This window comes from Geotrypetes seraphini, chromosome 10 (assembly GCF_902459505.1).
Source record: "Geotrypetes seraphini chromosome 10, aGeoSer1.1, whole genome shotgun sequence".
Taxonomy (NCBI): Eukaryota; Metazoa; Chordata; class Amphibia; order Gymnophiona; family Dermophiidae; genus Geotrypetes; species Geotrypetes seraphini.
The window spans coordinates 792,536-818,441 of NC_047093.1; the positions used below are offsets into that span (position 1 = coordinate 792,536).

At 40.8% G+C, this 25,906-nt stretch overlaps 1 protein-coding gene across 1 annotated transcript in view; it reads left to right on the top strand.

The window, feature by feature from the left end:
- FASN (fatty acid synthase) overlaps positions 1 to 25,906 on the top strand; it is a 217,557-nt gene that overhangs the window by 25,564 nt on the left and 166,087 nt on the right. The window contains exon 2 of the mRNA XM_033960321.1: positions 19,046 to 19,191. Within this exon, the coding sequence (XP_033816212.1) occupies positions 19,065 to 19,191 (127 nt within the window). The 5' untranslated portion in view covers positions 19,046 to 19,064. The remainder of the gene's footprint in view (positions 1 to 19,045; positions 19,192 to 25,906) is intronic.

Sequence of the window (25,906 nt, forward strand, 5' to 3'; positions counted from 1 at the left end):
ATGCTTATCTTTTATTCAATACCTTGAATAAAGATAGGGTGGATTCAGGGAGAATCTTGGGCTTAGGAGCCAACTTTTCAAAATGATTGGGGTGCTTGACTCACCCCAAATTACCAAGTCCATCTAAAGGAAATTAAAGCATGGTGGGCTGTAAAGACAAAAAGCATAGCAGGAGGAGTTGTGGGTAAAAGAAATGCCAGGGGTACCACCACAAGACCCACCAAGTCTCTCTTGCTCCCCAACCCCAACTCATCGTCACAGTTGACCATCCTACTCCACATTCATGCTATGCCTTCCATTCTACCCTGGTCCATCTATACAACTCATATTCTCCCCCCTCCCAGCCAGTCCTCAATAGTTCATCTTCCCTAACAAACCACACATTTTCTTTTCTCTTAGACCATCTAAGTCCCTCTCTGCCTCGATGTCTTCTTCCTCCTCTCATCTTCTTATTTTGTTTTCCCTCACTTCAAGGCAGTTTGACTTTTGTTTTCGAGTAGGATGTTTAATATCACCCCCATTCTCTGCTCTCTACTAATTCCTTCCCCCATTGGGTTTCCTCTCACTCTACCTTGGTCAGTGCCCCTCCCCTGCAAGCTAAGCTCACCCATCCTTTATACTTCTGCGCCTTTCAAAATGTTTATCCCCACCCTTCCTGGCAAGGATCATATTCCTACTCCCCCTTCCCAGAGTCCCAGACACTATTTATATCTAGAGCTCACAGACTACAATACAACAGCAGTTCCACATCCAAAAGAGCCCTGTGAGCTGCTCCACCACCTGAATGCCCAAACCTTGGATGCTTAGCAATCTTTTGCTCTCAGACTGAAAATCCCTGTGAACCTAGAGGTATACATTCATATCAACCCATCATGTGCCAGCGCACCTGCTAAAGCTCTAGCGGTTATGGAGTAAGTGCTTGAGTGGGAAGCGAGTTAGCACTGACTCTAGTGCCCTCTGCAAAATTGGAAACTGGCATCTCATTTGGCCCGATGCCCCCTCCTTTATTAACGATGACTCCAGCACTACATCCTTCTTACCAAATACTAGGGTTACCAGATTTTTTAAGTTAAAAAAGAGGACACGTGGCCCTGCCCCATCTCATCCCCAGTCACACCCTGTTCCACCCTTAGCCTGGCCCGGCCCTGCCCGGTTCTTCCTCAGTCATGCCCCCATGCACACCTGCCCCACTTCATCACTAGATCACCAGGGCTGTAAGCTAAGGTGTAGAGGGGTCCTGGAGGTGGGAGGCTCGCGAATAACCACATTTACAAATGCAAAACTTGCAGATATGGAAGAAGACCCATATGTGATGCCAGAGTTTGAAAAATTGCTGGAAGAGGTTACAGGAGAGATGGGTGAATTTGGAAGGGGGTAAGAGGTTCTTGGTTTGATTTTTTTCTCTTGGCTCAGCTGCTTTTCATTCTCATTATCAGCACAGCTCTGCCATAGGCTAGCTTTTGGGCACCAAGTAAAGTGTGGAGGGGTCTGGGAGGTGGAGGAGGGCGAGACTTAAGGTTTGGGGGGCCCCTAAAGTTATTTGCAAATACATAGTATTTACAAGGGGACTGTCCCCAATCCCTGTGAATATGGAGCGGGAAGTGCACTGGCTCAGTCTCTTCTCCCCCCTCCCCCCTTGTCCTTCCAGTAAAAACATATTAGTTCTGATTACTACAGGGCTGTATGAGAAGGCCAAAATATAGCTAATTCCTACCCTTGACCCAGCCCAGCTGGCACAGAAATCTTTACTAAATCTTAAACAATTTTCCAACCTTTGTGTCTGTAGTTTAGCTTCTGTTTCTGCTTGATCTTGGTTTTTGCTCTGTCCTCAAGTTCCTTCTTTGAAGAATTCTCTTCCAGGCTTCCTTCATCATTTTTTTTCCTCCATGTATATTTATCTCTCTCTATAGGATTACCATATTCATGCAAAAAAGAGAACATGTGGCCCCACCCCCAGTCCCATCCCCATGGGAACCTCTTCTCCTTCAGTGAACTTGAGCCCACATGTGGAGGATGCGACATGATGACGTCAAATGCATGTGTGCATGTTCACGTGCACGGACGCCCTCTAGAAGAAGCCCTGAGCTCAAACTGCCAGGTTTTCAAAAACTGCCCAGACACACAGGCAGTCCTCTAAAAAGAGGACATGTCCAGATAAATCCAGACATATGGAAACCCTATCTCTATTGCTTCTCTCATCTTATCACACTTTCTTCTAGTCTTACTTCTTCCTCACTTTCATGTCTGTTCTCTCCACAGTGATCCTCTCCCCCTTTTTTGCTTGAGAGCGAAACGTGGCCATGTCGGGTCTTTGTGGCTAATAAATCATATGTCTTCTACTCGGGCTAATCTTTGTTGTGGTTGTTGTGCTCATTCCTGTAATACCATGATCAAATTACTGTAATTCTCTTCTCCATGGCTTCCCCTGGTGTCAACTCTGGAGATTACAGGTGGTTCAGAATACTTGAAGTTTGATGGTGCTTCACCATAAGAGCATAAGAATTGCTGCTGCTGGGTCGGACCAGTGGTCCATCGTGCCCAGCAGTCTGCTCCCGCGGCGGCCCTTACGTCAAAGACCAGTGCCCTAACTGAGTCTAGCCTTACCTGAGTATGTTCTGGTTCAGCAGAAACTTGTCTAACTTTGTCTTGAATCACTGGAGGGTGTTTTCCCCTATAACAGCATCTGGAAGAGTGTTCCAGTTTTCTACCACTCTCTGGGTGAAGAAGAACTTCCTTACATTTGTACGGAATTTATCCCCTTTTAACTTTAGAGAGTGCCCTCTCGTTCTCCCTACCTTGGAGAGGGTGAACAACCTGTCTTTATCTACCAAGTCTATTCCCTTCATTATCTTGAATGTTTCGATCATGTCTCCTCTCAGTCTCCTCTTTTCAAGGGAGAAGAGGCCCTGTTTCCTCTCTTTCCTTTAAGGACCAAATAAATTCCTTGGTCATGAAAAGCTTCTTTAGTTTGCGAATGCTGAGGAAGGTTAGACATCTTTTTTATCAACATAATTTTTCTATCTTAGTTCAGTCAATTATATTATCTCGTCTTGATTACTGTAACACTATCTACCTCGGCATTACAAAAATTTGTCTTCATAGATTACAATTAATTCAGAATACTGCTGCAAAGCTGATCTTTGGAAAATGTAAATTTGACCATATGACCCCTTTGCTTCAGAGTCTTCATTGGCTCACGGTTTATTTTAGAATTCAATTGGAATCTTTTATCCTCTTATCCCTTTATTTTGGAATGTTTACCGATTCTCCTTTGCAATTTAAACTCTCCATTCCTTCTAAAAAAGGGATTAAAGGAGTCAAGATCTTCAGTCAAACTTTCTCAACTCTGAAATGATCTCCCTTTTATTGAAGGAATTCCAGTTCATTTCAATTTTTCCGTAAATCTTTAAAACTACTTTATTTGCCAAACATTTTGAAAATTAATTCTTTTGAAATTTTGCTATTATCTTCTTTTCATCATTTGTAAATCATTCCCTGTTTATTTAATTGCTGTAAACCGAGTTGAGCTTTCTCAGAATGATGACTCAGTATACAAAATTAAGCTTTAGTTTAGTTTTCTCTAACCTCTCACTGTACAACAACTCCTCCAGCCCCTTAACCATTTTAGTCGCTCTTCTCTGGACCCTTTTGAGTAGTACTGTGTCTTTCTTCAAGTACGGCGACCAGTGCTGGACGCAGTATTCCAAGTGGGGTCGTACCATGGCCCGGTACAGCAGCATGATAACCTTCTCCGATCTGTTTGTGATCCCCTTCTTAATCATTCCTAGCATCCTGTTCGCCCTTTTCGCCGCTGCCACACATTAAGCGGACGGCTTCATCAACTTGTCGACCAGTACTCCCAAGTCTCTTTTCTGGGGGGTCTCTCCGAGTACTGCACCGGACATCCTGTATTCGTGTATAAGATTTTTGTTACCGACATGCATCACCTTACACTTATCCATGTTAAACCTCATTTACCATGTCGCGGCCCATTTCTCGAGTATGTTTATGTCATGTTGCAGGTCTTTGCAATCATTCTGTGTCTTCACTACTCTGAATAACTTCATATCGTCTGCAAATTTTATCACCTCACTCACCGTACCAATTTCTAGATCATTTATAAATATGTTGAAGAGCACAGGTCCAAGCACCGAACCCTGCGGCACTCCACTAATGATGCTTTTCCAGTCCGAGTATTGTCCATTTACCCCCACTCTCTGCTTCCTATCCACCAACCAGTTTTTAATCCACGTGAGTATTTCACCCTCGATTCCATAGCTCACAATTTTTCAAAGTATTCGTTCATGCGGGACCTTGTCGAACACCTTCTGAAAATCCAGATATACAATGTCGACTGGGTCACCCTTGTCTATCTGCCTGTTAACTCCCTCAAAGAAGAGCAGCAAGTTTGAGCAGCAAGTTCGTCAAGCAAGATCTTCCTTTGCTGAAGCCATGCTGGCTGGTCCTCATCCAACTAAAGAACACTGGTTTCCTGAATACTACCAGATCATGTTTAAGATTCCCTGTCTTGCTCATCAGATATACTATTCTGGTATCCCATCTTTTAGAAACATAGAAACATGATAGCAGATAAAGGCCAAATGGCCCATCCAGTCTGCCCATCCGCAGTAACCATTATCTCTTCCTCTCTCTAAGAGATCCCACGTGACTATCCCAGGCTTTCTTTAATTCAGACACAGTCTCTGTCTCCACCACCTCCTCTAGGAGACTGTTCCATGCATCTACCACCCTTTCTGTAAAAAAGTATTTCCTTAGATTATTCCGGAGCCTATCACCTTTTAACTTCATCCTATGCCCTCTCATTGCAGTTTCCTTTCAAATGAAAGAGACTCGACTCATGCGCATTTACATTACATAGGTATTTAAACGTCTCTATCATGTCTCCCCTCTCCCGCCTTTCCTCAAAAGTATACAGATTGAGATCTTTTAAGTCTGTCCCCATACACCTTATGATGAAGACCACATACTATTTTAGCAGCCTTCCTCTGGACTGACTCCATCCTTTTTATATCTTTTTGAAGGTGCAGCCTCCAGAATTATATACAGTATTCTAAATGAGGTCTCACCAGGGGCATCAATAACTCCTTTTTCTACTGACCATCCTCTCCCTATGCAACCTAGCATCCTTCTAGCTTTCGGCGTCATCTTTTCAACCTGTTTGGCCACCTTAAGATCATCGCATACAATCACACCCAAATCCCGCTCTTCTGTCATTCACATAAGTTCTTCACCCCCTAAACTGTACTGGGTCAGACCAATGGTCCATCAAGCCCAATAGCCCATTCTCACGGTGACCAATACAGGGCAAGCAGTGACTTCCCCCGTGTCTTTGTTAATAGCAGACTATGGACTTTTCCTCCAGGAACTTGTCCAAACCTTTCTTAAAACCAGTTACACTATCTGCGCTTACCACAACCTCTGGCAATGCGTTCCAGAGCTTAACTATTCTCTGAGTGAAAAAAATTTCCTTCAATTGGTTTTAAAAGTATTTCCCTGTAATTTAATCAAGTGTCCCCTAGTCTTTGTCATTTTTGATGGAGTAAAACCTGTTCTAACCCTTCACACAGACTCTTTGATCTGCTCAACATCACTTATTGGTAGAAGCAGATCTGCTGCCATTCTGCTAGAGCTTCTGGTTTTATGTCTTTTTGTCACCTCTACACTGTGGTATTCTTTGACTCTTGAGCTATGACCTGACCTTTCCTCCAGAAATTTAAAGCAATCCTTAAAATTCATTTTTTCCCACAGGCCTTTCCTTCAACCCAACCAAACATTTAACATGTTCTGATGATCTGGTATTTTTATTGTTCACTGATTACACTTTCCTTCTCTCTTATTGTGTCAGGCCTTAACTTGCCCCTTATTCACTTAAAATTCCCATTTATGACCAACTGTAACTTGATTTTCCTTCCTCCTCCTAGATATTATTGTTGTAAAACATTTAGATATTTAAATAAAGCTGAAATGTGAATCTGTGATATATTTCAATTGTTTTCCCCCTCAGTTTCTAAGTGTTACATCTGCTGCAGGGCTTCTTATTTGCTTCATCTCTTCCCTATCACATCCCACCATTGTAGGCCTGTCCCCTTTGCCTGCTCCTAGCTTTCCCTTCAGCTCTTGTGTGTCACATTCCACAATCATTTGCCTTTACCTTCAGCCTATCTATTACATCCACCCATTTTCACGTCATTTGCTTTATCTTCTTACCTTTGCCAACTTTTAATGGAAAAAGATACCTTCTTCAGCCTAAGACAAACTACAATATAGAAAATGTGGTTTCTATCATCACTTGCCCATGTTCTCTGATGTATGTTGGTAAGACATTAAGAAAGAACATAGAAGCAGTATCAGATGTGGTCCAACATTCTCCGATCTACGTAATCAAGTCGCATTGGAGAGTAGGATAGAACGATGCTGTATAGGAATTAATAATGAATGAGATCTTTCTGGGACAGACCGAAGGTTCATCAAGCCCAGGATCCTGTTTCCAACAGTGTTGAACCCAGGTCCCACTAGATCCTAAGTAGCAAAACAGATTCTATTCTGCTTATCCTAAGAATGAGCAGTGGATTTCCCCAAGTCCATCTCAATAATGGCCTATGGACGTCTCTTTTAGGAAATTATCCAAACCTTTTTAAAACACTGCTAAGTTAACTGATTTCACCACACTCTCTGGTAACGAATTCCAGAGTTGAATTACATGCTTAAATCTACTACTTACTAGCTTCATTGCCTCCCCCTAGTCCTAGTATTTTTGGAAGGAGTAAACAGGCGATTCACATCTACCCATTCCACTCCACTCAGTATTTTATAGACCTCTATCATATCACCCCTGAGCTGTGTTTTTTTCACGCTGAAGAACCCTAGCCGCTTCCACCGTTCTTCATAGGGAAGTCATCCCATCCCTTTTATCATTTTTGCCACTCTTCTCTGTACCTTTTCTTATTCTGCAATATCTTTTTTGAGATATAGTGACCAGAATTCCACACAGAATTCAAGTTGCGGTTGTACCATAGAGCGATACAAGGGCATTATAACATTTTCATCTTTTTCCATTCCTTTCCTGATAATTCCTAACATTCTATTTGCTTTCTTAGCAGCCGCTGCACATTGAGCTAAGGGTTTCAATGTGTGTTCAACAATGACACCTAAATCCTTTTCCTGGACAGTGAGTCCTAACACAGAACCCAGTATCACATAGCTATAGTTCGGATTCCACTTTCCCGCATGCATCACTTTGCACTTGCTCACATTAAACATCATCTGCCATTTTGACGCCCAGTCTTCCAGTCTAACAAGGTCCTCTTGCAATTTTTCACAATTCTCTTGCAACTAAACAACTTTATGTCATCAGCAAATTTAATTATCGCACTAGTTATTCTCAGTTCTAGATCATTTATAAATATGTTAAAAAGCAGCAATCCCAGCAGAGACCCCTGGGGAACACCACTATTTAAAAATAGATAAGCTGAGAACTTCTTGCTAGAATCAAACATGCAGCATGTAAACAGATGTTCAAGGAGGAAAAGCCTCAGAACCCTGTTAGGGAAAACCTTTCTCTAACTCGAAAGAGTATAGATAGCATCATGGGCATAAAAACCTCCTCTCTGCTGTATTACAGCTGATGTTTAAATATGCACCACTTAGGGCTCCTTTTACTAAGGTGCGCTAGCAGGAAATTACACCACGTGCTACGCTTTTAGAACTAATGGCAGCTCAATGCTGGCGTTAAGGTCTAGCGCATGCGGCAATGTAGCGTGTGCTATTCCGCACGTTAAAGCCCTAACGCAGCTTAGTAAAAGGAACCCTTTAGTGTCCATCATAAGTGAATGCAGTCCAAAGAAACTGTTGATTGTTGTTAGCAAAGTAATTAGAATAAATTATAGGAACTGTTTCGTGTTCTAGACTAGTATCGTGAGGAAGTACTGCAGGAAAAACGTATCTCTTAGCTTATTTTGCAATGAGAAATGTTTTGACCGGCTGGAATTTTAGACAAGTCCTACAAGCTTGACTATTGTAATAGTATTTCTTTAGGATTACTGGCTATATGTACAAAATTCAGCAGATTCCTAGATTTCAATGGGGAAATCCCGCTTTGAACATATCGCTCCAATTTTAAAGAAACTTCACTGCTTACCAGTCCATCTTGGTGTACAGTTTAAAGTTTTTCAGATAGTTCAACAAGGAATTTATGGTATTTCACTAAATGCTTGGCCTTCTATAGACCAGTTAGGTCATTACAATCAGAAAACTGCATGTTATTTCCCACCGTCAAATCCTCCTTTTCTGCTGCAGGACCACTTTTGTGGTATGGTGTATCAGAATGTGTTACAATATAGGAAATGATTGGGACAGTTAGACCATGGCAACATAAGACCTTTGAGAACAGGTGAAGAGCTCTCTGAGTAGGATCATTTTATTCATTCTGCATATCATCATTGTTATGTTGGGTTTTATTATTTTGTATGTTTTATTGGGAGCAACTTAGGCTTTTTAAACGGGTTATAAATACAGTAAACCTAATCTAATCTAATCCTTAGGTTTGTATACCGCATCATCTCCACGTTCGTAGAGCTCGATACGGTTTACAGTAGGAGAAATAGGAAGGAACTACAACAGAGGATTAGAGGTAGACGTGTGAAGAAAATTTAGAGGACTTGGGATGCCAAGATAGAAGAGTTTTCTTGATTCCTAAGTTGGAGGGAGACTTACATTTTTTGAGAAAAGCCAGGTTTTCAGATGTTTGCGGAAAACTTGGAGAGGGCTCAAGTTCCGAAGAGGGGAGGTAAGGTTGTTCCAGAGCTCAGTGATTTTGAAGTGGAGGGAGGTCCCTAGCTTTCCTGTGTGGGAAATGCCTTTTAGTGAGGGGAAGGATAGTTTTAATTTGTAGGAGGATCTGGTGGTATTAGGGTTTGCAAGTGTTTTGCAAGACATTTTATTAAATTTTAACTTATACAAGCAATGTCTTGCAATACAAGTACATACAGTATACACACGTCACAACTTAACCGATGGTTCTTCTCTGTCTGACGCTGCAAGAGTGTAGTGACTGTTCTAAATAAGCGACGTCTTGCAATATGAGTACATACAGTATACACACGTCATATCATCACAACTGATCCGATGGCTCCTCTGTCTGATGCTGCAAAAGTGTAGTGACTGTTCTAACTGAGCAAGGTCTTGCAATACGAGTACGTATGGTATTTTGTATTAAAGGTTTGGGTTATGGAACGAATCGTCTGAGTTTCCATTGTTTCCTGTGGGGAAATTCACTTTGAAATACAAGTGCTTTGGATTACAAGCATGCTTCTGGAACGAATTATGCTCGAAAACCAAGGTTTTTACTGTAAATTAAATAAATAAAATAATAAATATTTTAAATAGATATTTAAGAACCTAAGAATAGCCTTACTGGGTCAGCCCAAAGGTCCATCAAGCCCAGTAGCCCGTTCTCATGGTGGCCAATTCAGGTTATTAGTACTTGGCCAAAACCCAAGGAGTAGCAACATTCCATACAGAATCTGTATTCCATACAGAATAGCAAGATTCCGGAATCCCAGAGAGTAACAAGATTCTAGAATCCAAAAGAGTAGCAAGATTCCGGAATCCCAGAGAGTAACAAGATTCTAGAATCCCAAAGAGTAGCAACATTCCATGCTACCGATCCAGGGCAAGCTGTGGCTTTCCAGGGAGAGACGAGTATCATTTAACCTGGGCGAAGAATGCGGCTTGTTATATGTACGTAAATAGACAGATGTCTTTGTATTTTGTATTTAGAGGAGCCACCTAGCTGTAGAAAGCAGGAATTGCATCTTAAAGCAAGTATTGTACTTAGTAACATAGTAAATGAAGGCAGATAAAGACCTGAACGGTCCATCCAGTCTGTCCATTAGTTACATGCCTTATAAATTCATGATTAAGTTAAATTGTGTTGTTTCTTTGATATTTCTGGGTCATAGACCATAAAGTCCACCCGATACTGTCCTTAGGTTCCGTTGAAGCTCATTTCAGCCCATCCAACCGCATCATCGTTTTTGAGATACAGACTAAAAGTCTTCCCAGCAACGTCCTGATCTTCCAAGTTACTGGAGTTCCTATAGATGCCCTCCCCAGCCCATCCTACACTGAATTGCTATATACCAGCCTCAGTTCTTCAGTTTATACCACAGTTCTTCAACCGCCGGTCCGCGGACCGGTGCCGGTCCGCAGAAAATTCCTGCCAGTCCGCACAGGACCAGCGAGATCAACATCTTTAATTTCCTGCCGGTCCACACAGGACTGGCAAGACTGAGGAGCTGTAGTTCACGCAGGGCCAGAGGGATAATGGGGAGCCTCCGACAGCGTGCTTTCTTCCCTCCCAGCGGCTCTCCTTACTTACAAGAGCAGTGATTCAGGAAGGAAGCCTTGGAACTTTTGCTGAGTCGGGCCGCCTCTGATGATGCAACTTCCGCTTTCCTCAGAGGTGGTGCGACCCAACAAAGGACCCAAGGCTGCCATACTGAATCGCTGCGCTGGCAAGTAAGAAGAGTTGCAGGGAGGGGAGAAAGCCACTGTTAGAGGCTGGGAAGCTGCCGGGCATGGTGAAAAAAAAGGGACAGCTGCTACTGGACCTGGAGGGGGAGAAGGATAGATCTTGCTGGGAGGGGAGGATGGAAGGAGTCTGGGAAGCTGCTGGACAAGGGGAAAAAGGGACAGCTGCTACTGGACCTGGAGAGGGAGAAGGATAGATCATGCTGGGAGGGGAGGAGTCTGGGAAGTTTCTGGGCAAGGGGAAAAAGGAACAGCTGCTACTGGACCTGGAGAGGGAGAAGGATAGATCTTGCTGGGAGGGAAGGAGGGAAGGAGTCTGGGAAGCTTCTGGGCAAGGGGAAAAAGGGACAGCTGCTACTGGACCTGGAAAGGGAGAAGGATAGATCTTGCTGGGAGGGGAGGAGGGAAGGAGTCTGGGAAGCTGCTGGGCAAGGGGAAAAAGGGACAGCTGCTACTGGTTCTGGAGGGAGGGAGAAGGAGAGATGCTGCTGGGAAGGGAGGAGGGAAAGGAAAGGGAAGAGAGTTACTGCTGGACAGGGGGAGGAGGGAAGGGAGAAGAAAAAAGGAAGGAAACAGCTGGCAGGGAGATTAGAGGAGGGGAAGGGGAGAGATAGGAATGAGATGGGAAGAGGGGTAGCAGAGAAATTGAGAGGGTCAAAGATGCTAGATCCGGTGTAGGAGAGATAAAAATGAAGAGAGCAGTGAAGATGGAATGAATCATGTAAAAAGGAGAGAGGGGGCTTAGGCTGGATGGAAAGGGGAGAGGGGCATAGAAAGAAGACAAATAACCATATGGAAGGGGGAGAGGTCAGACAGTAGATGGAAGGGGCAGATGCTGGATTGAAGAGACAGAGAGGGCAGATGCTGGAAGGAAGAGAGTGAAAAGAAGATGAAAGCAGAAACCAGAGACAACAAAAAGGTAGAAACAAATAATTTTATTTCTATTTTGTTATTAGAATATATCAGATTTGAAATATATATCCTGCTAGAGCTGGTGTTAGACATAACTGGGGACTGCAAAGTGCAGGCGATGGCTTAGGGCTCTTTCTGACCAGGGGTGCAGTTGCCCTACTTGCACTCCCCTAACCCTATTTCTGCTATGTGTGACTGCGGTATTCTGTTAGCATGATATTTCTGTGTAGCATTCTGTAATAATTTGGCTTATTCAGTTTTTTCGATAGTAGAGGGGATATATGTGAAGGGGAGGGGAGACAGGGGTTTTGTTGATCCTTGCTCTGTATTATTTGTATTTATAAAATGACAATTGTACAGAATATTATTTCATTTTATACTTTAATAAAATACATTCAGTATAAAATCATAACTGAGGCTTGTGCAGATGGGATCAGATGGTTTGCGAGGACCGAGCACGTGGAGACGGGGCGGAAATGGTTTTTTTAAAAATTTCAGTCTTAGTAGTTTGCCGGTCCACAAAATAATTTTTTTTTGTCCGCCGGTCCATAGGTGTAAAAAGGTTGAAGAACACTGGTTTATACCATTCATTTTCTAATTAGAGATCCTCTGTGTTAAACCCACGCTTTTTAAAAATTCTATCACTGTTTTCTTTTCCACCATCTCCCTCGAGATGGCATTCTAGGCATCAACCACCTTCTCTGTGAAAAAGAATTTCCTAACATTACTCCTAAGTCTACTTCCCCACAACTTCAATTTATGCCCTCTAGTTTTACCATTTTCCATTCCCTGGAAACATCTGTATCATATCACTCCTGTCCCTCCTCTCAAGCATATACATGTTCAGGTCTTCCAGTCTCTTCTCGTACTTCTTTTGACACAAACTGAGGAAGGAGAATAAGGAGTAAAACCTTCATTGAAAATGAAGGTGAAGATTTAGACCCCCTTGAGAACCTGGAAAGGAACATTTACTGTGTAGCTGCATTAAAAACTTGTCCAAATCACATGCACATTGCAAGAATTATATCTTATTGTGTCAGCATTAATAAGAACCCATCTAAGAGAAGTTCATCTTTGCCTTAGAGACTGACAAAAAACATCTGATTACTTGCTGAGAGTGACAACTTTGAACATTCTTGGATTTTCCAAAGAAGAAATAGTTGGGTCAACAAACCATACGACCTCAGGTCAAGATGGCTTACCAGAAGTCCTATCGAAAAGTGCTGACAGATCTACAATCAAGCCCTGATAGGAGGAGGGCTCACTCCCAGAAATTATTGACCTCAGCATTAATAATGCATTGTCAGGGGATTGAGGGGTATAGCTAAAGGGGTACTATAAAGGATAAAATGTCTTAAGTGAAAGAACACTACAGGTCATGGACCTGGGGGGGCCGCCGCGAGTGCGGACTGCTGAGCACGATGGACCTATGGTCTGACTCGGCAGAGGCGATGCTTATGTTCTTATGTTCTTATATTTGGCACTAGGTGACATAATGCTTCAGTGTGACTCTGTCCAATCAACATATATGACGAACATGATAATCCAATAGAAAGTGGTTATGTGATTTGTAACCAGGAAATATCTTCTATTTTGGGCCACTAAAATGAAGTATAAAAGTAGCCCACTTGATTCATACTTCAGAACGGATTCCACATATCAGATATTTTGGCTATTCTGTACGTCATCCGTTAGCTCAATCTGCTGTATCTTTGGTCCATGTAAGCTGACTTTTGTTTATTATTAATAAATCAATTTCATATACAGCAATTGGGTTGTCAGTGTGAGGTCATTTCCTTGAAGGTTTTGCAGCGGCCTTCAAAACCCCTTATCATTTTTGTTGCATTCCTCTGGACTGCTTCAAGTCTTCATATATCCTTCACCAGATATAACACAATACTCCAAGTGTAACATCACCTGTACAGAGGCATCAACACCTCCCTTTATCTGCTAGTTACTTCTCTTTCTCTACAATCTTTCTTCTTTCTACAGCCACTGCCTTAACACACTATTTTATCATCCTCAGATACTATAACCCCCAAGGTCCGTCTCCCCATCTGTGCATATCAGCCTCTCACTTCCCAGCACATACTTCTCCCGAAGATTTTTACTCCTTAAATGCCACACAAAAAAGCTCTATGGGAAACAAACAAAATCCAAAAAGAGGTAGAGATGGAACATTTTACGTCAACCAGGGATTTTCCATAAAATTGAGTCTCCATGATGAAATATATTTGGAAGAATTTCTTCATCATGGAGACTCAATTTTGTGAAAAATCCCCGGTTGACATGTACTGTTCCATCCCCACTTCTTTTTGGATTTTGTTTTACTTCCTAAATGCATCACTCTGCACTTCTTTGCATTGAATTTTAGTTGCCAGGTGTTAGACCATGCTTCTAACTTTTGCAGATCATTGTTCACATTTTTCATTCCCTCTGGGATGTCCACTCTGTTACAGATCTTGGTATCATTCGCAAAAAGGCAAACCTTACCTTCTTACTCTTCGGCAAAGTCGTTCACAAACATATTGAATAGAATCGGCCCCAGCATCGATCCTTGAGACACTCCATTACTCACCTTTCCTCCTTTGAGCTAATTCCATTAACCATTCAGCATCTGTCTGTCAGCTAGTTTCTAATCCAGTTTACCACTTTGGGCCCTAACTTCAGCCCATCAAGTTTATTCAAGAGCCCATCAAAGGCTTTGCTGAAATCTAAGTAAATAATCCAGTTCTCTGGTCGCCCAGTCAAAGAATTCAACCAGATTCATTTGGTATGATTTACGTTTAGTAAAGCCATGTTGCCTTGGATCTTGTAACCCATTAGATTCTAAGAAATTCACTATCCTTTCCTTCAGCAACACTTCCATTATTTTTCCAATTACCGAAGTGAGGCTTACCGGCCTGTAGTTTCTTGTTTCATCTCTGTGACCAGTTTTGTGAAGAGGTGCCACATCTGCTCTTCTCCAGTCCCAGAGAACCTCTCTTGTCTCTAAGGATATATTGAACTAATCTTTAAGAAGATCCACCAGAACCTCTCTGATTTCCCACAATATCCTGGGTTGGATGTCATCTGATTCCATGGTTTTGTCCACCTTCAATTTTTCAAATTGTGCATAAATACTTTCTTCTGTGAACGGCACAGTACCCACTCCATTCTCACATGTAATTGTGCCAGCCAATCACGGTCCTTCTCCAGGATTTTCTTCCGTGAACATAGAGCAGAAGTATTAGTTTAGTACGTTTGCTTTTTCCTCATCATTCTCCACATAGCAGTTCTTAGCTTCTTTCAGTATCGCAATTCCATTTTTTATCTTCTTCTTTTTACTAATATACCTGAAATAATTTTGTCTCTCTTTTTTACATTTCTAGTCATTTGCTCTTCCGCTTGTACTTTCACCAGACATATCTGTCTTTTGGCTTCTTTCAGTTTTATCTGGTATTCCTTTCTGTATTCCTCTTCTTGAAGTTTTTTATATATCACAAATGCCAACTCTTTTGCCTTTCTTTTCTCTTCCACTAGTTTGGAGAACCATATCGGTTTCCTTTTTCTCTTGTTTTTATTTATTTTCCTTACATAAAGGCAGGTAGCCATTTTTATTGCTCCTTTCAGCTAGGTCCACTTTTTTTCCACTTCTCTTATATCCTCCCTTCTTCTTTTATTCAGATAGTTTTCAAGTTTTTTCCAAGTTTTATTAAAATTTTGTTATACCGCCAAATCAAATTTCAAGGCGGTGTACATCCAAAGGTTAAAAAGTATATATATTTATAAATATAGAACACTAAAGGCTCCTTTTACTAAGCTGCGGTAGCTTTTTTAGTGCGTGCTGCAGATTGGCGCGCGCTAAAACTAACACCAGCTCTATGGAGGCATTAGCATATAGTGCTCGCGGCATTGTAGCGTGCACTAAGCGTACACTAAAACCGCTAGCGCAGCTTAGTAAAAGGAGCCCTAAGTTTTAGGTTGTCATACAAAGACTTGACAAAATAAGCAGACAAACTGGAACAAGAGGGAACTGGTAGAACTAGAGTATTTAAAATAGAAAGCACAAATGGAAAGAACACAAGGAGAAGGATCAGGTGTCAGGTAAGTCAATAAAATTCAAGAAGGTTACGTCCTTAGCAGGATGGTTATACGTTAAAAGCGTCCTTTGGTAGATTTTTAATTTGGACTTAAAGTCAGTAACTGACTTCTCTTAGGTAATTTGGTGTAGCGTTCCAGAGGGTAGGAGCTGTTATGCTACTAAAGTTCGCATGTTTGAAATCCAGGACTTGGAGTTTTGTGTGGCCACCCTTCACTTTAGCTGAATCATATGATGATCACTACCTCCCAGGTGGGCCCCCACAAGGATATTAGAGACACTTTCCCCACTTGTGAGCACTAGATTCTCATGGCGTCTGAGCAGAGCTCCTTGAAAGGCATCCATGATCTCTCTAATTCTTTCCGATTCCACAGACAGAGCTTTTCAATCCATATCTGGCAGGTTGAAATTACCCCACAACAGCACCTCCCCTTTCTATCCCAACTTTTGCATATCTGTAATCAGATCTTTATCAATTTGATGTGATTGGGTCGGAGATCTGTAGACAACACCCACATGGATATAAGTTCCATCTTCTCTTTTCAAAGTGATCCATATTGCTTCCTCTTCTCCCCAGGCCCCCTGCATTTCAGTCGTTTGGATATCAGTCTACTGAGCTACTCCTCCACCTTTTTGACCATCTCTGTCCTTCCTAAAAAGATTATAACCCAGTATGTTTGCATCCCATCCATGGGAATCACTGAGCCATGTCTCTGTGATAGCAACAATATCCAAGTCTGCCTCTAACATCAAGGCTTACAGATTTGCAAAAATTAGACAGTTCTAAATCTAATAAATGCTGGCACTGTAATCTGGAACCAGGGACATTAGATCACTTACTATATCATTGTCCCTACATTAAAAGTTTTTGGAATTCAATTTGGCCACAAATTAATAAATTGATGGAAAATCATATAGCAATATCATATGATACAGTATTATTTGGAATGATGATGAGGAAAAAAAGTCAAATTTCACCAGAAAATAACAAGCTTTTATTAATTATGACAGGGGTTGCCATTCAGCATATAACCAACAATTGGAAGAATTATAATAACCTAAATTATACATTTTGGTGGAATACAATATGTCATATATTCAAAATGGAAAGAACAATAGCAATACAAAGAGGGACATATACTAAATTTATAAAAATATGGGGGCCATTGACAAAATACTGCAATGAATAAAAAGTAAGATTTTTCTTCTTCTTTTCTTCTTTTAAATATCTTCTTTGTGACACACATAGAGGGAGGGTAGTAAAAATAATTTTACATAACAAACTATAATATGATATATAATATGTAATGTATGATTGAAAAGTAATAGAAGGGTGGGGGGAGGGAGAGGGATAAAATATATTTAGAATATAATGTATTAGATATAAAAGTGATATTGTGTATTTATCAATTGTAATTTAATATTTTGTACACTTCATGTAAAATTTGAAAATAAAAAATAATATGAAAAAAAAAAAAAAAGGCTTACAGATCCTGATTTTTGTTGCTTGAACTGTGAGCGTTGTGGTCATTGCTTTCCAGCTACCATTCTGTGGCAATCTTGTATGTATAGTTTTTAGTTTCATCTCATTTCCTGTTGTATTACTAGGAAGTGAATTACTAATATTGCTGTTTTCATTGCAATTTTTATTACCATATTATCTTGTTTTTTGCTGGGGGTGGCCACCGGAAGTAACCTCCAAATGTACGCCACCCCCACCTTCTAGTTTAAATGCCTAGAAACATATTGCCTCAATTTCTCAGCTAGGATTCTCTTTCCTGCCATAGTAAGGTGCAGCCCATCATTACAATACAGTCTCTTGATCTTCCATGTATTGCTCCATCCTCCTATGCACCTAAAGCCTTCTTGATGACATCAGACTTTCAGCCACCTATTGAAGTTCTCTGTTTTGCACTCTTTCCTCTCCCTTTCCATATGTAGGCAATACTTCCAAAAAAGCTACAGTATTTACAAAAGGTTATAACCCCTCCCCCAGCTCCCGAAAAGCTTTCTGTACTGCAAATGGGGTATTGCTGGCTAGGTCATTATTCCCAAGAGGATAACAGCATCAGCTTTAGAATTCTTAGTTTCTTCCCTAATTATAGACAGTATTTGTTTGGTATTCCTGGTACCTAGGATCCTGGGAGACACTTCACTGTTTTAGGCTCCTTGACTTTATTCTAAGGTTAATTACATTACATTACATTAGTGACTTCTATTCCGCTCGTACCTTGCAGTTCTAGGCGGATTACAAAGAAGCTAACTGGACATTTCCAGGAACATTACAGTTTAGAAATTAGGACTACAAAGAAGCTAACTGGATATTTCCAGAAGATTTGCAGGTTCTAGGTAGCGGAATACATGGTTGATACTTAGGAGAGAAAAAAATTGCCTTTGGTGATGGAATCCCTTAACAGTCTGGTTGGAGCATTCTTATTTTTACTCAGGGGATACTTTTCATCTTGAGTTACTTTCACTAGTTCCAGTTCCATCTTAATTCTTTTTTTCTTTATCATTGCAATACTCTAAATGGAGCAAAATAATTCTGTAGGGGCAACAATCGTGAGGGTGGATGTTTGTGTCACATGTCGCAGTCTACCTGATCCTACTGTGATCCATTTATTCCTAGGTTGTTTCATTCATTGAGGCAGTGGTGGTAAATTGATTATGTGGGATGATCATATTTGCTTTAATTGCATCCAATTCCTGCTTAAGTTTACAGGGCTCCTGTTTAATATTAGCAAACTGAAGACAGATGGGGCAAGCCTTAAGCCTCCAGATGGTGTGCCTTGGAACTAAAGCACCATATACTCACCTATGTGGATATATCTATGTGTAAATGACCAGCATTCCAGCTCTGCAGTATTCAGTAAATACTTGCCAAGATGCAGTGATTCATACTTTACAATGCAGTGATGCGTACTTTACAGTGGCCATTGAAATAAGCAGAGTTTGGGTAAATTGTGGCCAGGGTGCAAACTTACATACATGGGAAATAAAATTTGTACATGTCCACATATAATTTATTTATTTATTAGAATTTAAGATAAGGTAGCTTATGTTAGTAATCTATGAAGAAAAGTAGGACCTTCAAATAGGCACTTTCCTAGCACCTAAATCTAGGTGGCCTATTTTATAATTACCCTCCCTGTGTTAATCTAATACCCGCTTAAATCTGATTTCCTATAAAATACAGACTGGGCAATGCATCCTCTTTAAGAAAATAACTCACTCTTGTATGAGTTAAAATGAATGTACTGTTTGCCCCTTATGACTAATGTAAAATTAAGACTTTTCATTGTTTCCTCTGAAAGCACCTATTTTACAAGCTTTTATATGCTGGTATGCGAGACCCACATAATGACTAAGCAACTACAGTGTGCCTAGGTAGAGAATAGAGATATACAGTAGAGATAGGATAAACCCAAAAAGTAGAGGGAAAGAAGCCCAGATAATTACATCTGAATAATATTTTTCCTTTCAATCATCTTTGTGTTGCAGTGATTCTATCTTTGCAGAGATGGAGGACATTGTGATTGCAGGAATCGCTGGTAGGCTTCCAGAATCTGATAATCTGCATGAATTCTGGGAGAATCTTATTGATGGAGTAGACATGGTTACTGAGGATGATCGGAGGTGGAAACCAGGTAAGCCAGCTATAGAAAATTAGAAAAATAGAAAACACAGAAAATCCAGGGGGATGAACAAAGAAAGGGAATGTGTGGGCTGGGACATCTACCCTACAGAAGTAATGCTAGTGAAGAGCATAATCTGAAATCTTATTCTTGCCAGACTTTACCGGATTAGGGAAAATGAGTTAAAAAGATGGCTGCTTAGCAGGGTTTGTGACTAGAGCCTCATGCTTAAGAGGAAAGGAAAGATCAGAATACATCTCTTGGAGTCTTCAAAGACCTCTTCTCCTTGCTTGATGGACAAATCCTTGGCAACATTGGAAGTCCATCCACTGGATATAGAATCAACCCTGAGTCTTGAGGATAATTTCTTGACTACAATTCCTAGTGTGCATCAAAGGTCCTCTATTGTTACAGGTACCACGTCAGTAAGACATGACTACGGTAGTGGTGGATGAAGGAGTGAGGCAGGTCTTGGAGTTCATTAAAGATTTTCCTGTGGCTACTAAGCTGATTCTTGTGTCATATGATGATTTGAGATGCTGCATTTGGGAGCCAGATGAAGGCAATTAAATCAATCTTCTGTTATATTAGCTCAACCATGGGAAAAGAGTAGTTCAGTAACACCTGGGGTTGTTATTTCCAGTTCCATGTGACTGGCTGTAGAATCCTTAAAGCTCATGTTGCTAAATGTTTGGAAGAACCTATGGTGTCCTTTAAAGCTATGCAAAGAAAATGTATGAATTTTGAAAATAAGGTAGGAGGTCATTCTGTAAAGCTGAATAAATAGAGTAATGTGTTGCAGAAATATCTGCAACAGAACAAGATGGTTGTTACAGTGATGGGAGGAAGAGACTTCATAGCCCGGGGCGGCAGCATAATTTTGGGAGTACCACCAATGCTGCCGAATATGGCTTAAAAATCATTCTCCCACTGAGAGAAATGTGGAGGTCCTGGGCTTAGGGAAGGATTGTCTTCAATTGAAAGAAAGTGCATTAGCTTTTCAGAACCTGGTTAGTATATTACGAGCTCTAGAGTTCAATCCCAGCCAAGTAATTAGTGCAAGAGAGCCAAACTAAGAACATAAGAATAACCTTACTGGGTCAGACCAAAGGTCCATCAAGCCTATTAGCCCCGTTCTCATGGTGGCCAATCCAGGTCCTTAGTACCTGGCCAAAGCCCAAAGAGTAGTAAAATTCCATGCTTCCAATCCAGAGCAAGCAGTGGCCGTAAGCGTGAAGTCATTATGCCATTGTATAGATCCATGGTGAGACCGCACCTGGAGTACTGTGTGCAATTCTGGAGGCCACATTACTGTAAGGATTTGCTGAGACTGGAGTCGGTCCAGAGAATGGCCACCCGGACGGAAGGTCTCGGGACTCAAGGATCTCCCTTACGAGGAACGGCTGGATAAGTTTGCAGCTGTACTCACTCGAGGAACGCAGAGAGAGGGGTGACATGACCGAGACATTCAAGTATCTCAAGGGCCGCATCAAGGTGGAAGAAGATATCTTCTTTTTCAAGGGTCCCGCGGCAACAAGGGGGCATCCGTGGAAAATCAGGGGCGGGAAACTGCACAGGGACACCAGGAAATTCTTTTTCACTGAAAGGGTGGTTGATCGCTGGAATAGTCTTCCACTTCAGGTTATTGAGGCCAGCAGCGTGCCTGATTTTAAGGCCAAATGGGATAGACACATGGGATCTATACACAGAGAAAGGTAGGGGAGGGTCATTGGGGTGGTAGACTAGATGGGCCGTGGCCCTTATCTGCCGTCTATTTCTATGTTTCTATTGATCTTAGTTTCAAGAAGTCAATCAAAACTTATCTCTTTGACAAATTTCTCTGACTCCACTTCTGCCTTGATGCATTCCTAAAACACTCCCAGGTAAACTCGATTAATCTTAACATGCTAATGTAATTTTGAAAGTTTTTTGTATTATCACTGTCTGTATAGAGTCTCTTCCTCTGTAAACCGTTTTGAACTATTTGTGGTATCGCAGTATATAAAATAAAGTTATTATTATTAATCTGAAAAAAGATTTGTTGTAGTTAGTGTGTCAATCTGATCTCCAAATGATAGATAAGAGTTCAGAGTTATGCCTAGTATTTTTGAATGGCGGCTCCTGTTCCCATTACATTTAGATCATTTAATTAGTATAACAATGCCCAGAAGATACAAAGAAAACAGAATATTATTAGACACTTGGAAAACATTAAGATATATAAATAACCTATCACCAGATCCAATTTGTAAATCACTAAATCAATCTATTTGGGTAAACTCCAGGATCAAAATTGGCAGATTTAAGATCGTCTGGAAACAATGGATAAGTGCAGGTATACGAACATTAAATGATGTCATTTCAGAAGGTTCACTGCTTAGTTTTTCACAATTGCAAAATAAATTTGGCTTAAATAAATCACAATATTTTAAATGGATGCAATTGAAGCAGGCCATTCAGGTAGGGTTCCCTGAATGGAAAAATCTTAATACTCAATATAGTTTGCAGGTTTTATGTTTCCAGGCGGATTTCTTGGGTCACCAAGCCACAAAATGGTACAAATTGATATATGGATTTTTAAATAAAAAAAAGAAAACTGGTCTTAGGGATATTTGGAGTATTGAGATTGGACAGACAATTTCTGCGTCTCAATGGCCACGATTTTGGTCCTGGAGATTAAGATCTACAAAGTCAGCATCTATGAGTCAAACATGGATGTTTTTATTACATAGAGTGTTATGGACCCCTACGCGCTTGCAAAAGATAGATAATACTAGATCCAATAGATGCTGGCATTGTAAAATAGAAATAGGGACGTTAGATCATCTAATTTTTTTTTGTCCCTGTGTAAATGCCTTTTGGAATATGATTTGGCCCCAAATTAACAAATTACTAGAAAATCATGTAGGACTCTCATATGACACTGTATTATTTGGAACTGCAATGAGAACTCAGAGTCCGATCTCAGTAAACAATAATAAACTACTATTAATATTGACAGGAGTCGCCATGCAACAAATAACTCAGAATTGGAAAGACTATACCAAATTAAATTATACGTTCTGGTGGAACTCTGTCTGTCATATATACAAAATGGAAAAAGTAATAGCATTACAACACGGGAACATTCATAATTTCAATAAAATTTGGCAACCATTGACTAATTATTCTAATGATTAGATTTCTTAGCACAATTATAATACTTATATAGAAAAGGGGAGGGACATGTATAATTTTTAGAATCATTAATTGGAAAAAGGGGAGGGATGTATAACTTTTGATTATATATAATATATACTGTTTATAAATTAAGTTGTATTAATGATAGATACAATGATATATAGTAATTAATTATATCACTTGAATTTCAAACATTGTAAAAATTGAAAAATTCAATAAATAAAATTAAAAAAAAAAAAAAAAAAAAAAAAAGAAGATTTCTCAATCTTGAGTTTCTCTCCTGTTGACAACTTCAGATTCGTGGACAGTAATGAATCGTAGTCTCCAACCCAACCACTTCAATCTTTAGTTTATTTAGTTTAAGGGAGTTCTTCTTTATCTACATGCCCAGGTAAAAATATAAGAATAGCCTTACTGGATCAGACCAATGGTCCATTAAGTCCAGTAGCCCATTCTCACAGTGGCCAATCCAGGTCACTAGTACCTGGCCCAAACCCAAGAAGCAGCAACATTCTATGCTACTGATACAGGGCAAGCAGTGGCTTCCCCCATGTCTTTGTCAATAACAGACTATGGACTTTTCCTCCAGGAACTTGTCCAAACCTTTCTTAAAACCAGCACACTATCCACTCTTACCACATCCTCTGGCAATGTGTTCCAGAGCTTAACTATTCTCTGAGTGAAAACAAATTTCCTCCTATTGGTTTTAAAGTATTTCCCTGTAACTTCATCAAGTGTCCCCTAGTCCTTGTAATTTTTGATGGAGTGAAAAATCAATCCACTTATATCTGTTCTAATCCACTCAGGATTTTGTAGACTTCAATCATATCTCTTTTCCAAGCTGAAGAGCCCTAACTGTTTTAGTCTTTCCTCATACGAGAGGAGTTCCATCCCCTTTACCATCTTGGTTTCTCTTCTTTGAACCTTTTCCAGTGCCACTATATCTTTCTTGAGATAAGGAGACCAGAATTGAATGCAATACTCCAGATGAGGTCACACCATGGAATGATACAGGGGCATTATAACATTCAATAACCCCTGCTAAATATTGCAGGATAGCATCAAAAGACTTTTTATCTAGGAATAGGAGGAAGATATCATCAGCATAGGAGAAAGTGTGGACATGAGGCAAGAGAATCTTTTTCCCAAGGTTCTTAAATGTAGGTTAAACAGTGAAGGGGACAGTGGAGAGCCTTTTGGTAGACCACAGAATGCTTTCCAAGTTTGAGAATTCTTACTTTATAAGTTCTATTTCCTAAAAATTCAGCAAACTATTTTAGTAACATAGAAACATGATGGCAAATAAAGGCCAAATGGCCCAACCGCAGCATCCACTATCCCACATGCCTATCCCAGTCTTTCTTAAATTCAGACAGTCTCTGTCTCTACCACCTCTTCCGGGAGATTGTTCCACACATCTACCACCCTTTCTGTAAAAACGTATTTCCTTAGATTACTCCTGAGCCTATCACCTCTTAATCTCAACCTATGCCCTCTCATTCCTGATCTTCCTTTCAAATGAAAGAGACTTGACTCATGCATATTTACGCCACATAGGTATTTAAACCTCTCTATCATATTTCCCCTCTCCTGCCTTTCCTCCAAAGTATAAAGATTGAGATCTCCAAGTCTGTCACCATACGCCTTATGACGAAGACCACACACCATTTTAATAGCCTTCCTCTGGACCGACTCCATCCTCCAGAATTGTACACAATATTGTAAATGAGGTTTCACCAAAGTCTTATAAAGGAGTGTCAATACCTCCTTTTTCCTTCTGGCCATACCTCTCCCTATGCACCCTAGCATCCTTCTAGCTTCCGCCATCATCTTTTCAACCTGTTTGATCACCAAATACAATCACACCCAAGTCCTGCTCTTCTGTCATACACATAAGTTATTCACTCCTGAAACTGTACCTATCCTTGAATTCCTAATTCACTGAACTTCAAGAGTAATAGAGAATGGTCTACTGCATCGAATGTGGCCGAGACATCAAACTGCAGCAATTTAAGTAGTGCCTTTGATTTAGTCGATCATGTTATTCTGATTGATTGTTTGGAGTCAATTGGATTTTCTGGTATGTGTTAAAATGGTTTCAGGGTTTTATGAGTAAACGATTGTATCAAGTCTATAGTGATAATAAACAATCCTGCAGCTGGGTAAACTCTTGCGGAGTTCCGCAGGGTCGTCCTCTATCCCATACATTGTTTAACATTTACCTTGCCTCATTGGGGAATTTATTACAAAGTTTAAAAATCAAATTTTACATCTATGCAGACAATATCACTATAGTTATTCCCCTTACAACCCTGACCTCAGAGACAAAGAATCATCTGTCATTTATTTTAAAGCAAATTGAATTATGGATAGAAACATAGAAACATAGAGTATGACGGCAGAAAAGGGCTATAGCCCTTCAAGTCTGCCCACGCTAATGACCCGTCCCCAGACTTCACCCCGCTAGAGATCCCAAATGCATATCCCATTTCTTTTTAAAATCGAGCATCATTTACCTTGACTTCCAAAAAGCCTTCGACAAGGTACCACACGAAAGACTGCTAAGGAAGCTATGGAACCACGGGATGCAAGGGGAGGTCCACCGATGGATCAAAAACTGGCTGGCGGACAGGAAACAGAGGGTTGGAGTAAAGGGACATTACTCAGACTGGCAATGGGTCACGAGCGGAGTTCCACAGGGGTCGGTGCTGGGACCGCTCCTGTTCAATATATTTATTAACGACCTGGAGGCAGGAAAAAAATGTGAGATTATTAAATTTGCGGATGACACCAAACTATACAGCAGGGTCAAAAACATGGAGGACTGCGAAGATCTCCAAAAAGATCTGACAACGCTGGAAGAGTGGGCCAAAAAGTGGCAAATGAGTTTCAACATAGGGAAATGCAAGGTCATGCATATAGGGAAAAAAAACCCAATGTTCACTTACAAAATGGGGGGATCACCGCTAGGGGTGAGCAACCTAGAAAGAGACCTGGGAGTGATGGTAGACACAACATTGAAGGCGTCGGCGCAGTGCGCCACAGCCTCAAGGAAAGGAAACAAAATGTTGGGTATCACGACCAGGACTAAGGAAGTCATCCTGCCACTGTATCGTGCAATGGTGCGCCCGCACCTGGAGTACTGTGTCCAGTACTGGTCGCCGTACCTCAAGAAGGACATGGCGGTACTTGAGAGAGTTCAGAGAAGAGCAACTAAGCTAATAAAGGGTATGGAGGACCTCTCATATACTAACAGACTGAAAAAGCTGGGACTTTTCTCCCTGGAAAAGCGGAGACTTAGAGGAGACAAGATAGAAACCTTCAAGATCATAAAGGGCATAGAAAGAGTAGACAGGGACAGATTTTTCAAATTATGGGGAACCACAAGTACAAGGGGGCACTCAGAGAAATTGAAAGGGGGAAGGTTTAGAACAAACGCCAGGAAGTTCTTTTTCACCCAGAGGGTGGTGGATACATGGAACGCGCTACCGGAGGATGTGATAAGCAGGAGCATGCTACAGGGCTTCAAAGAAGGTTTGGATAGGTA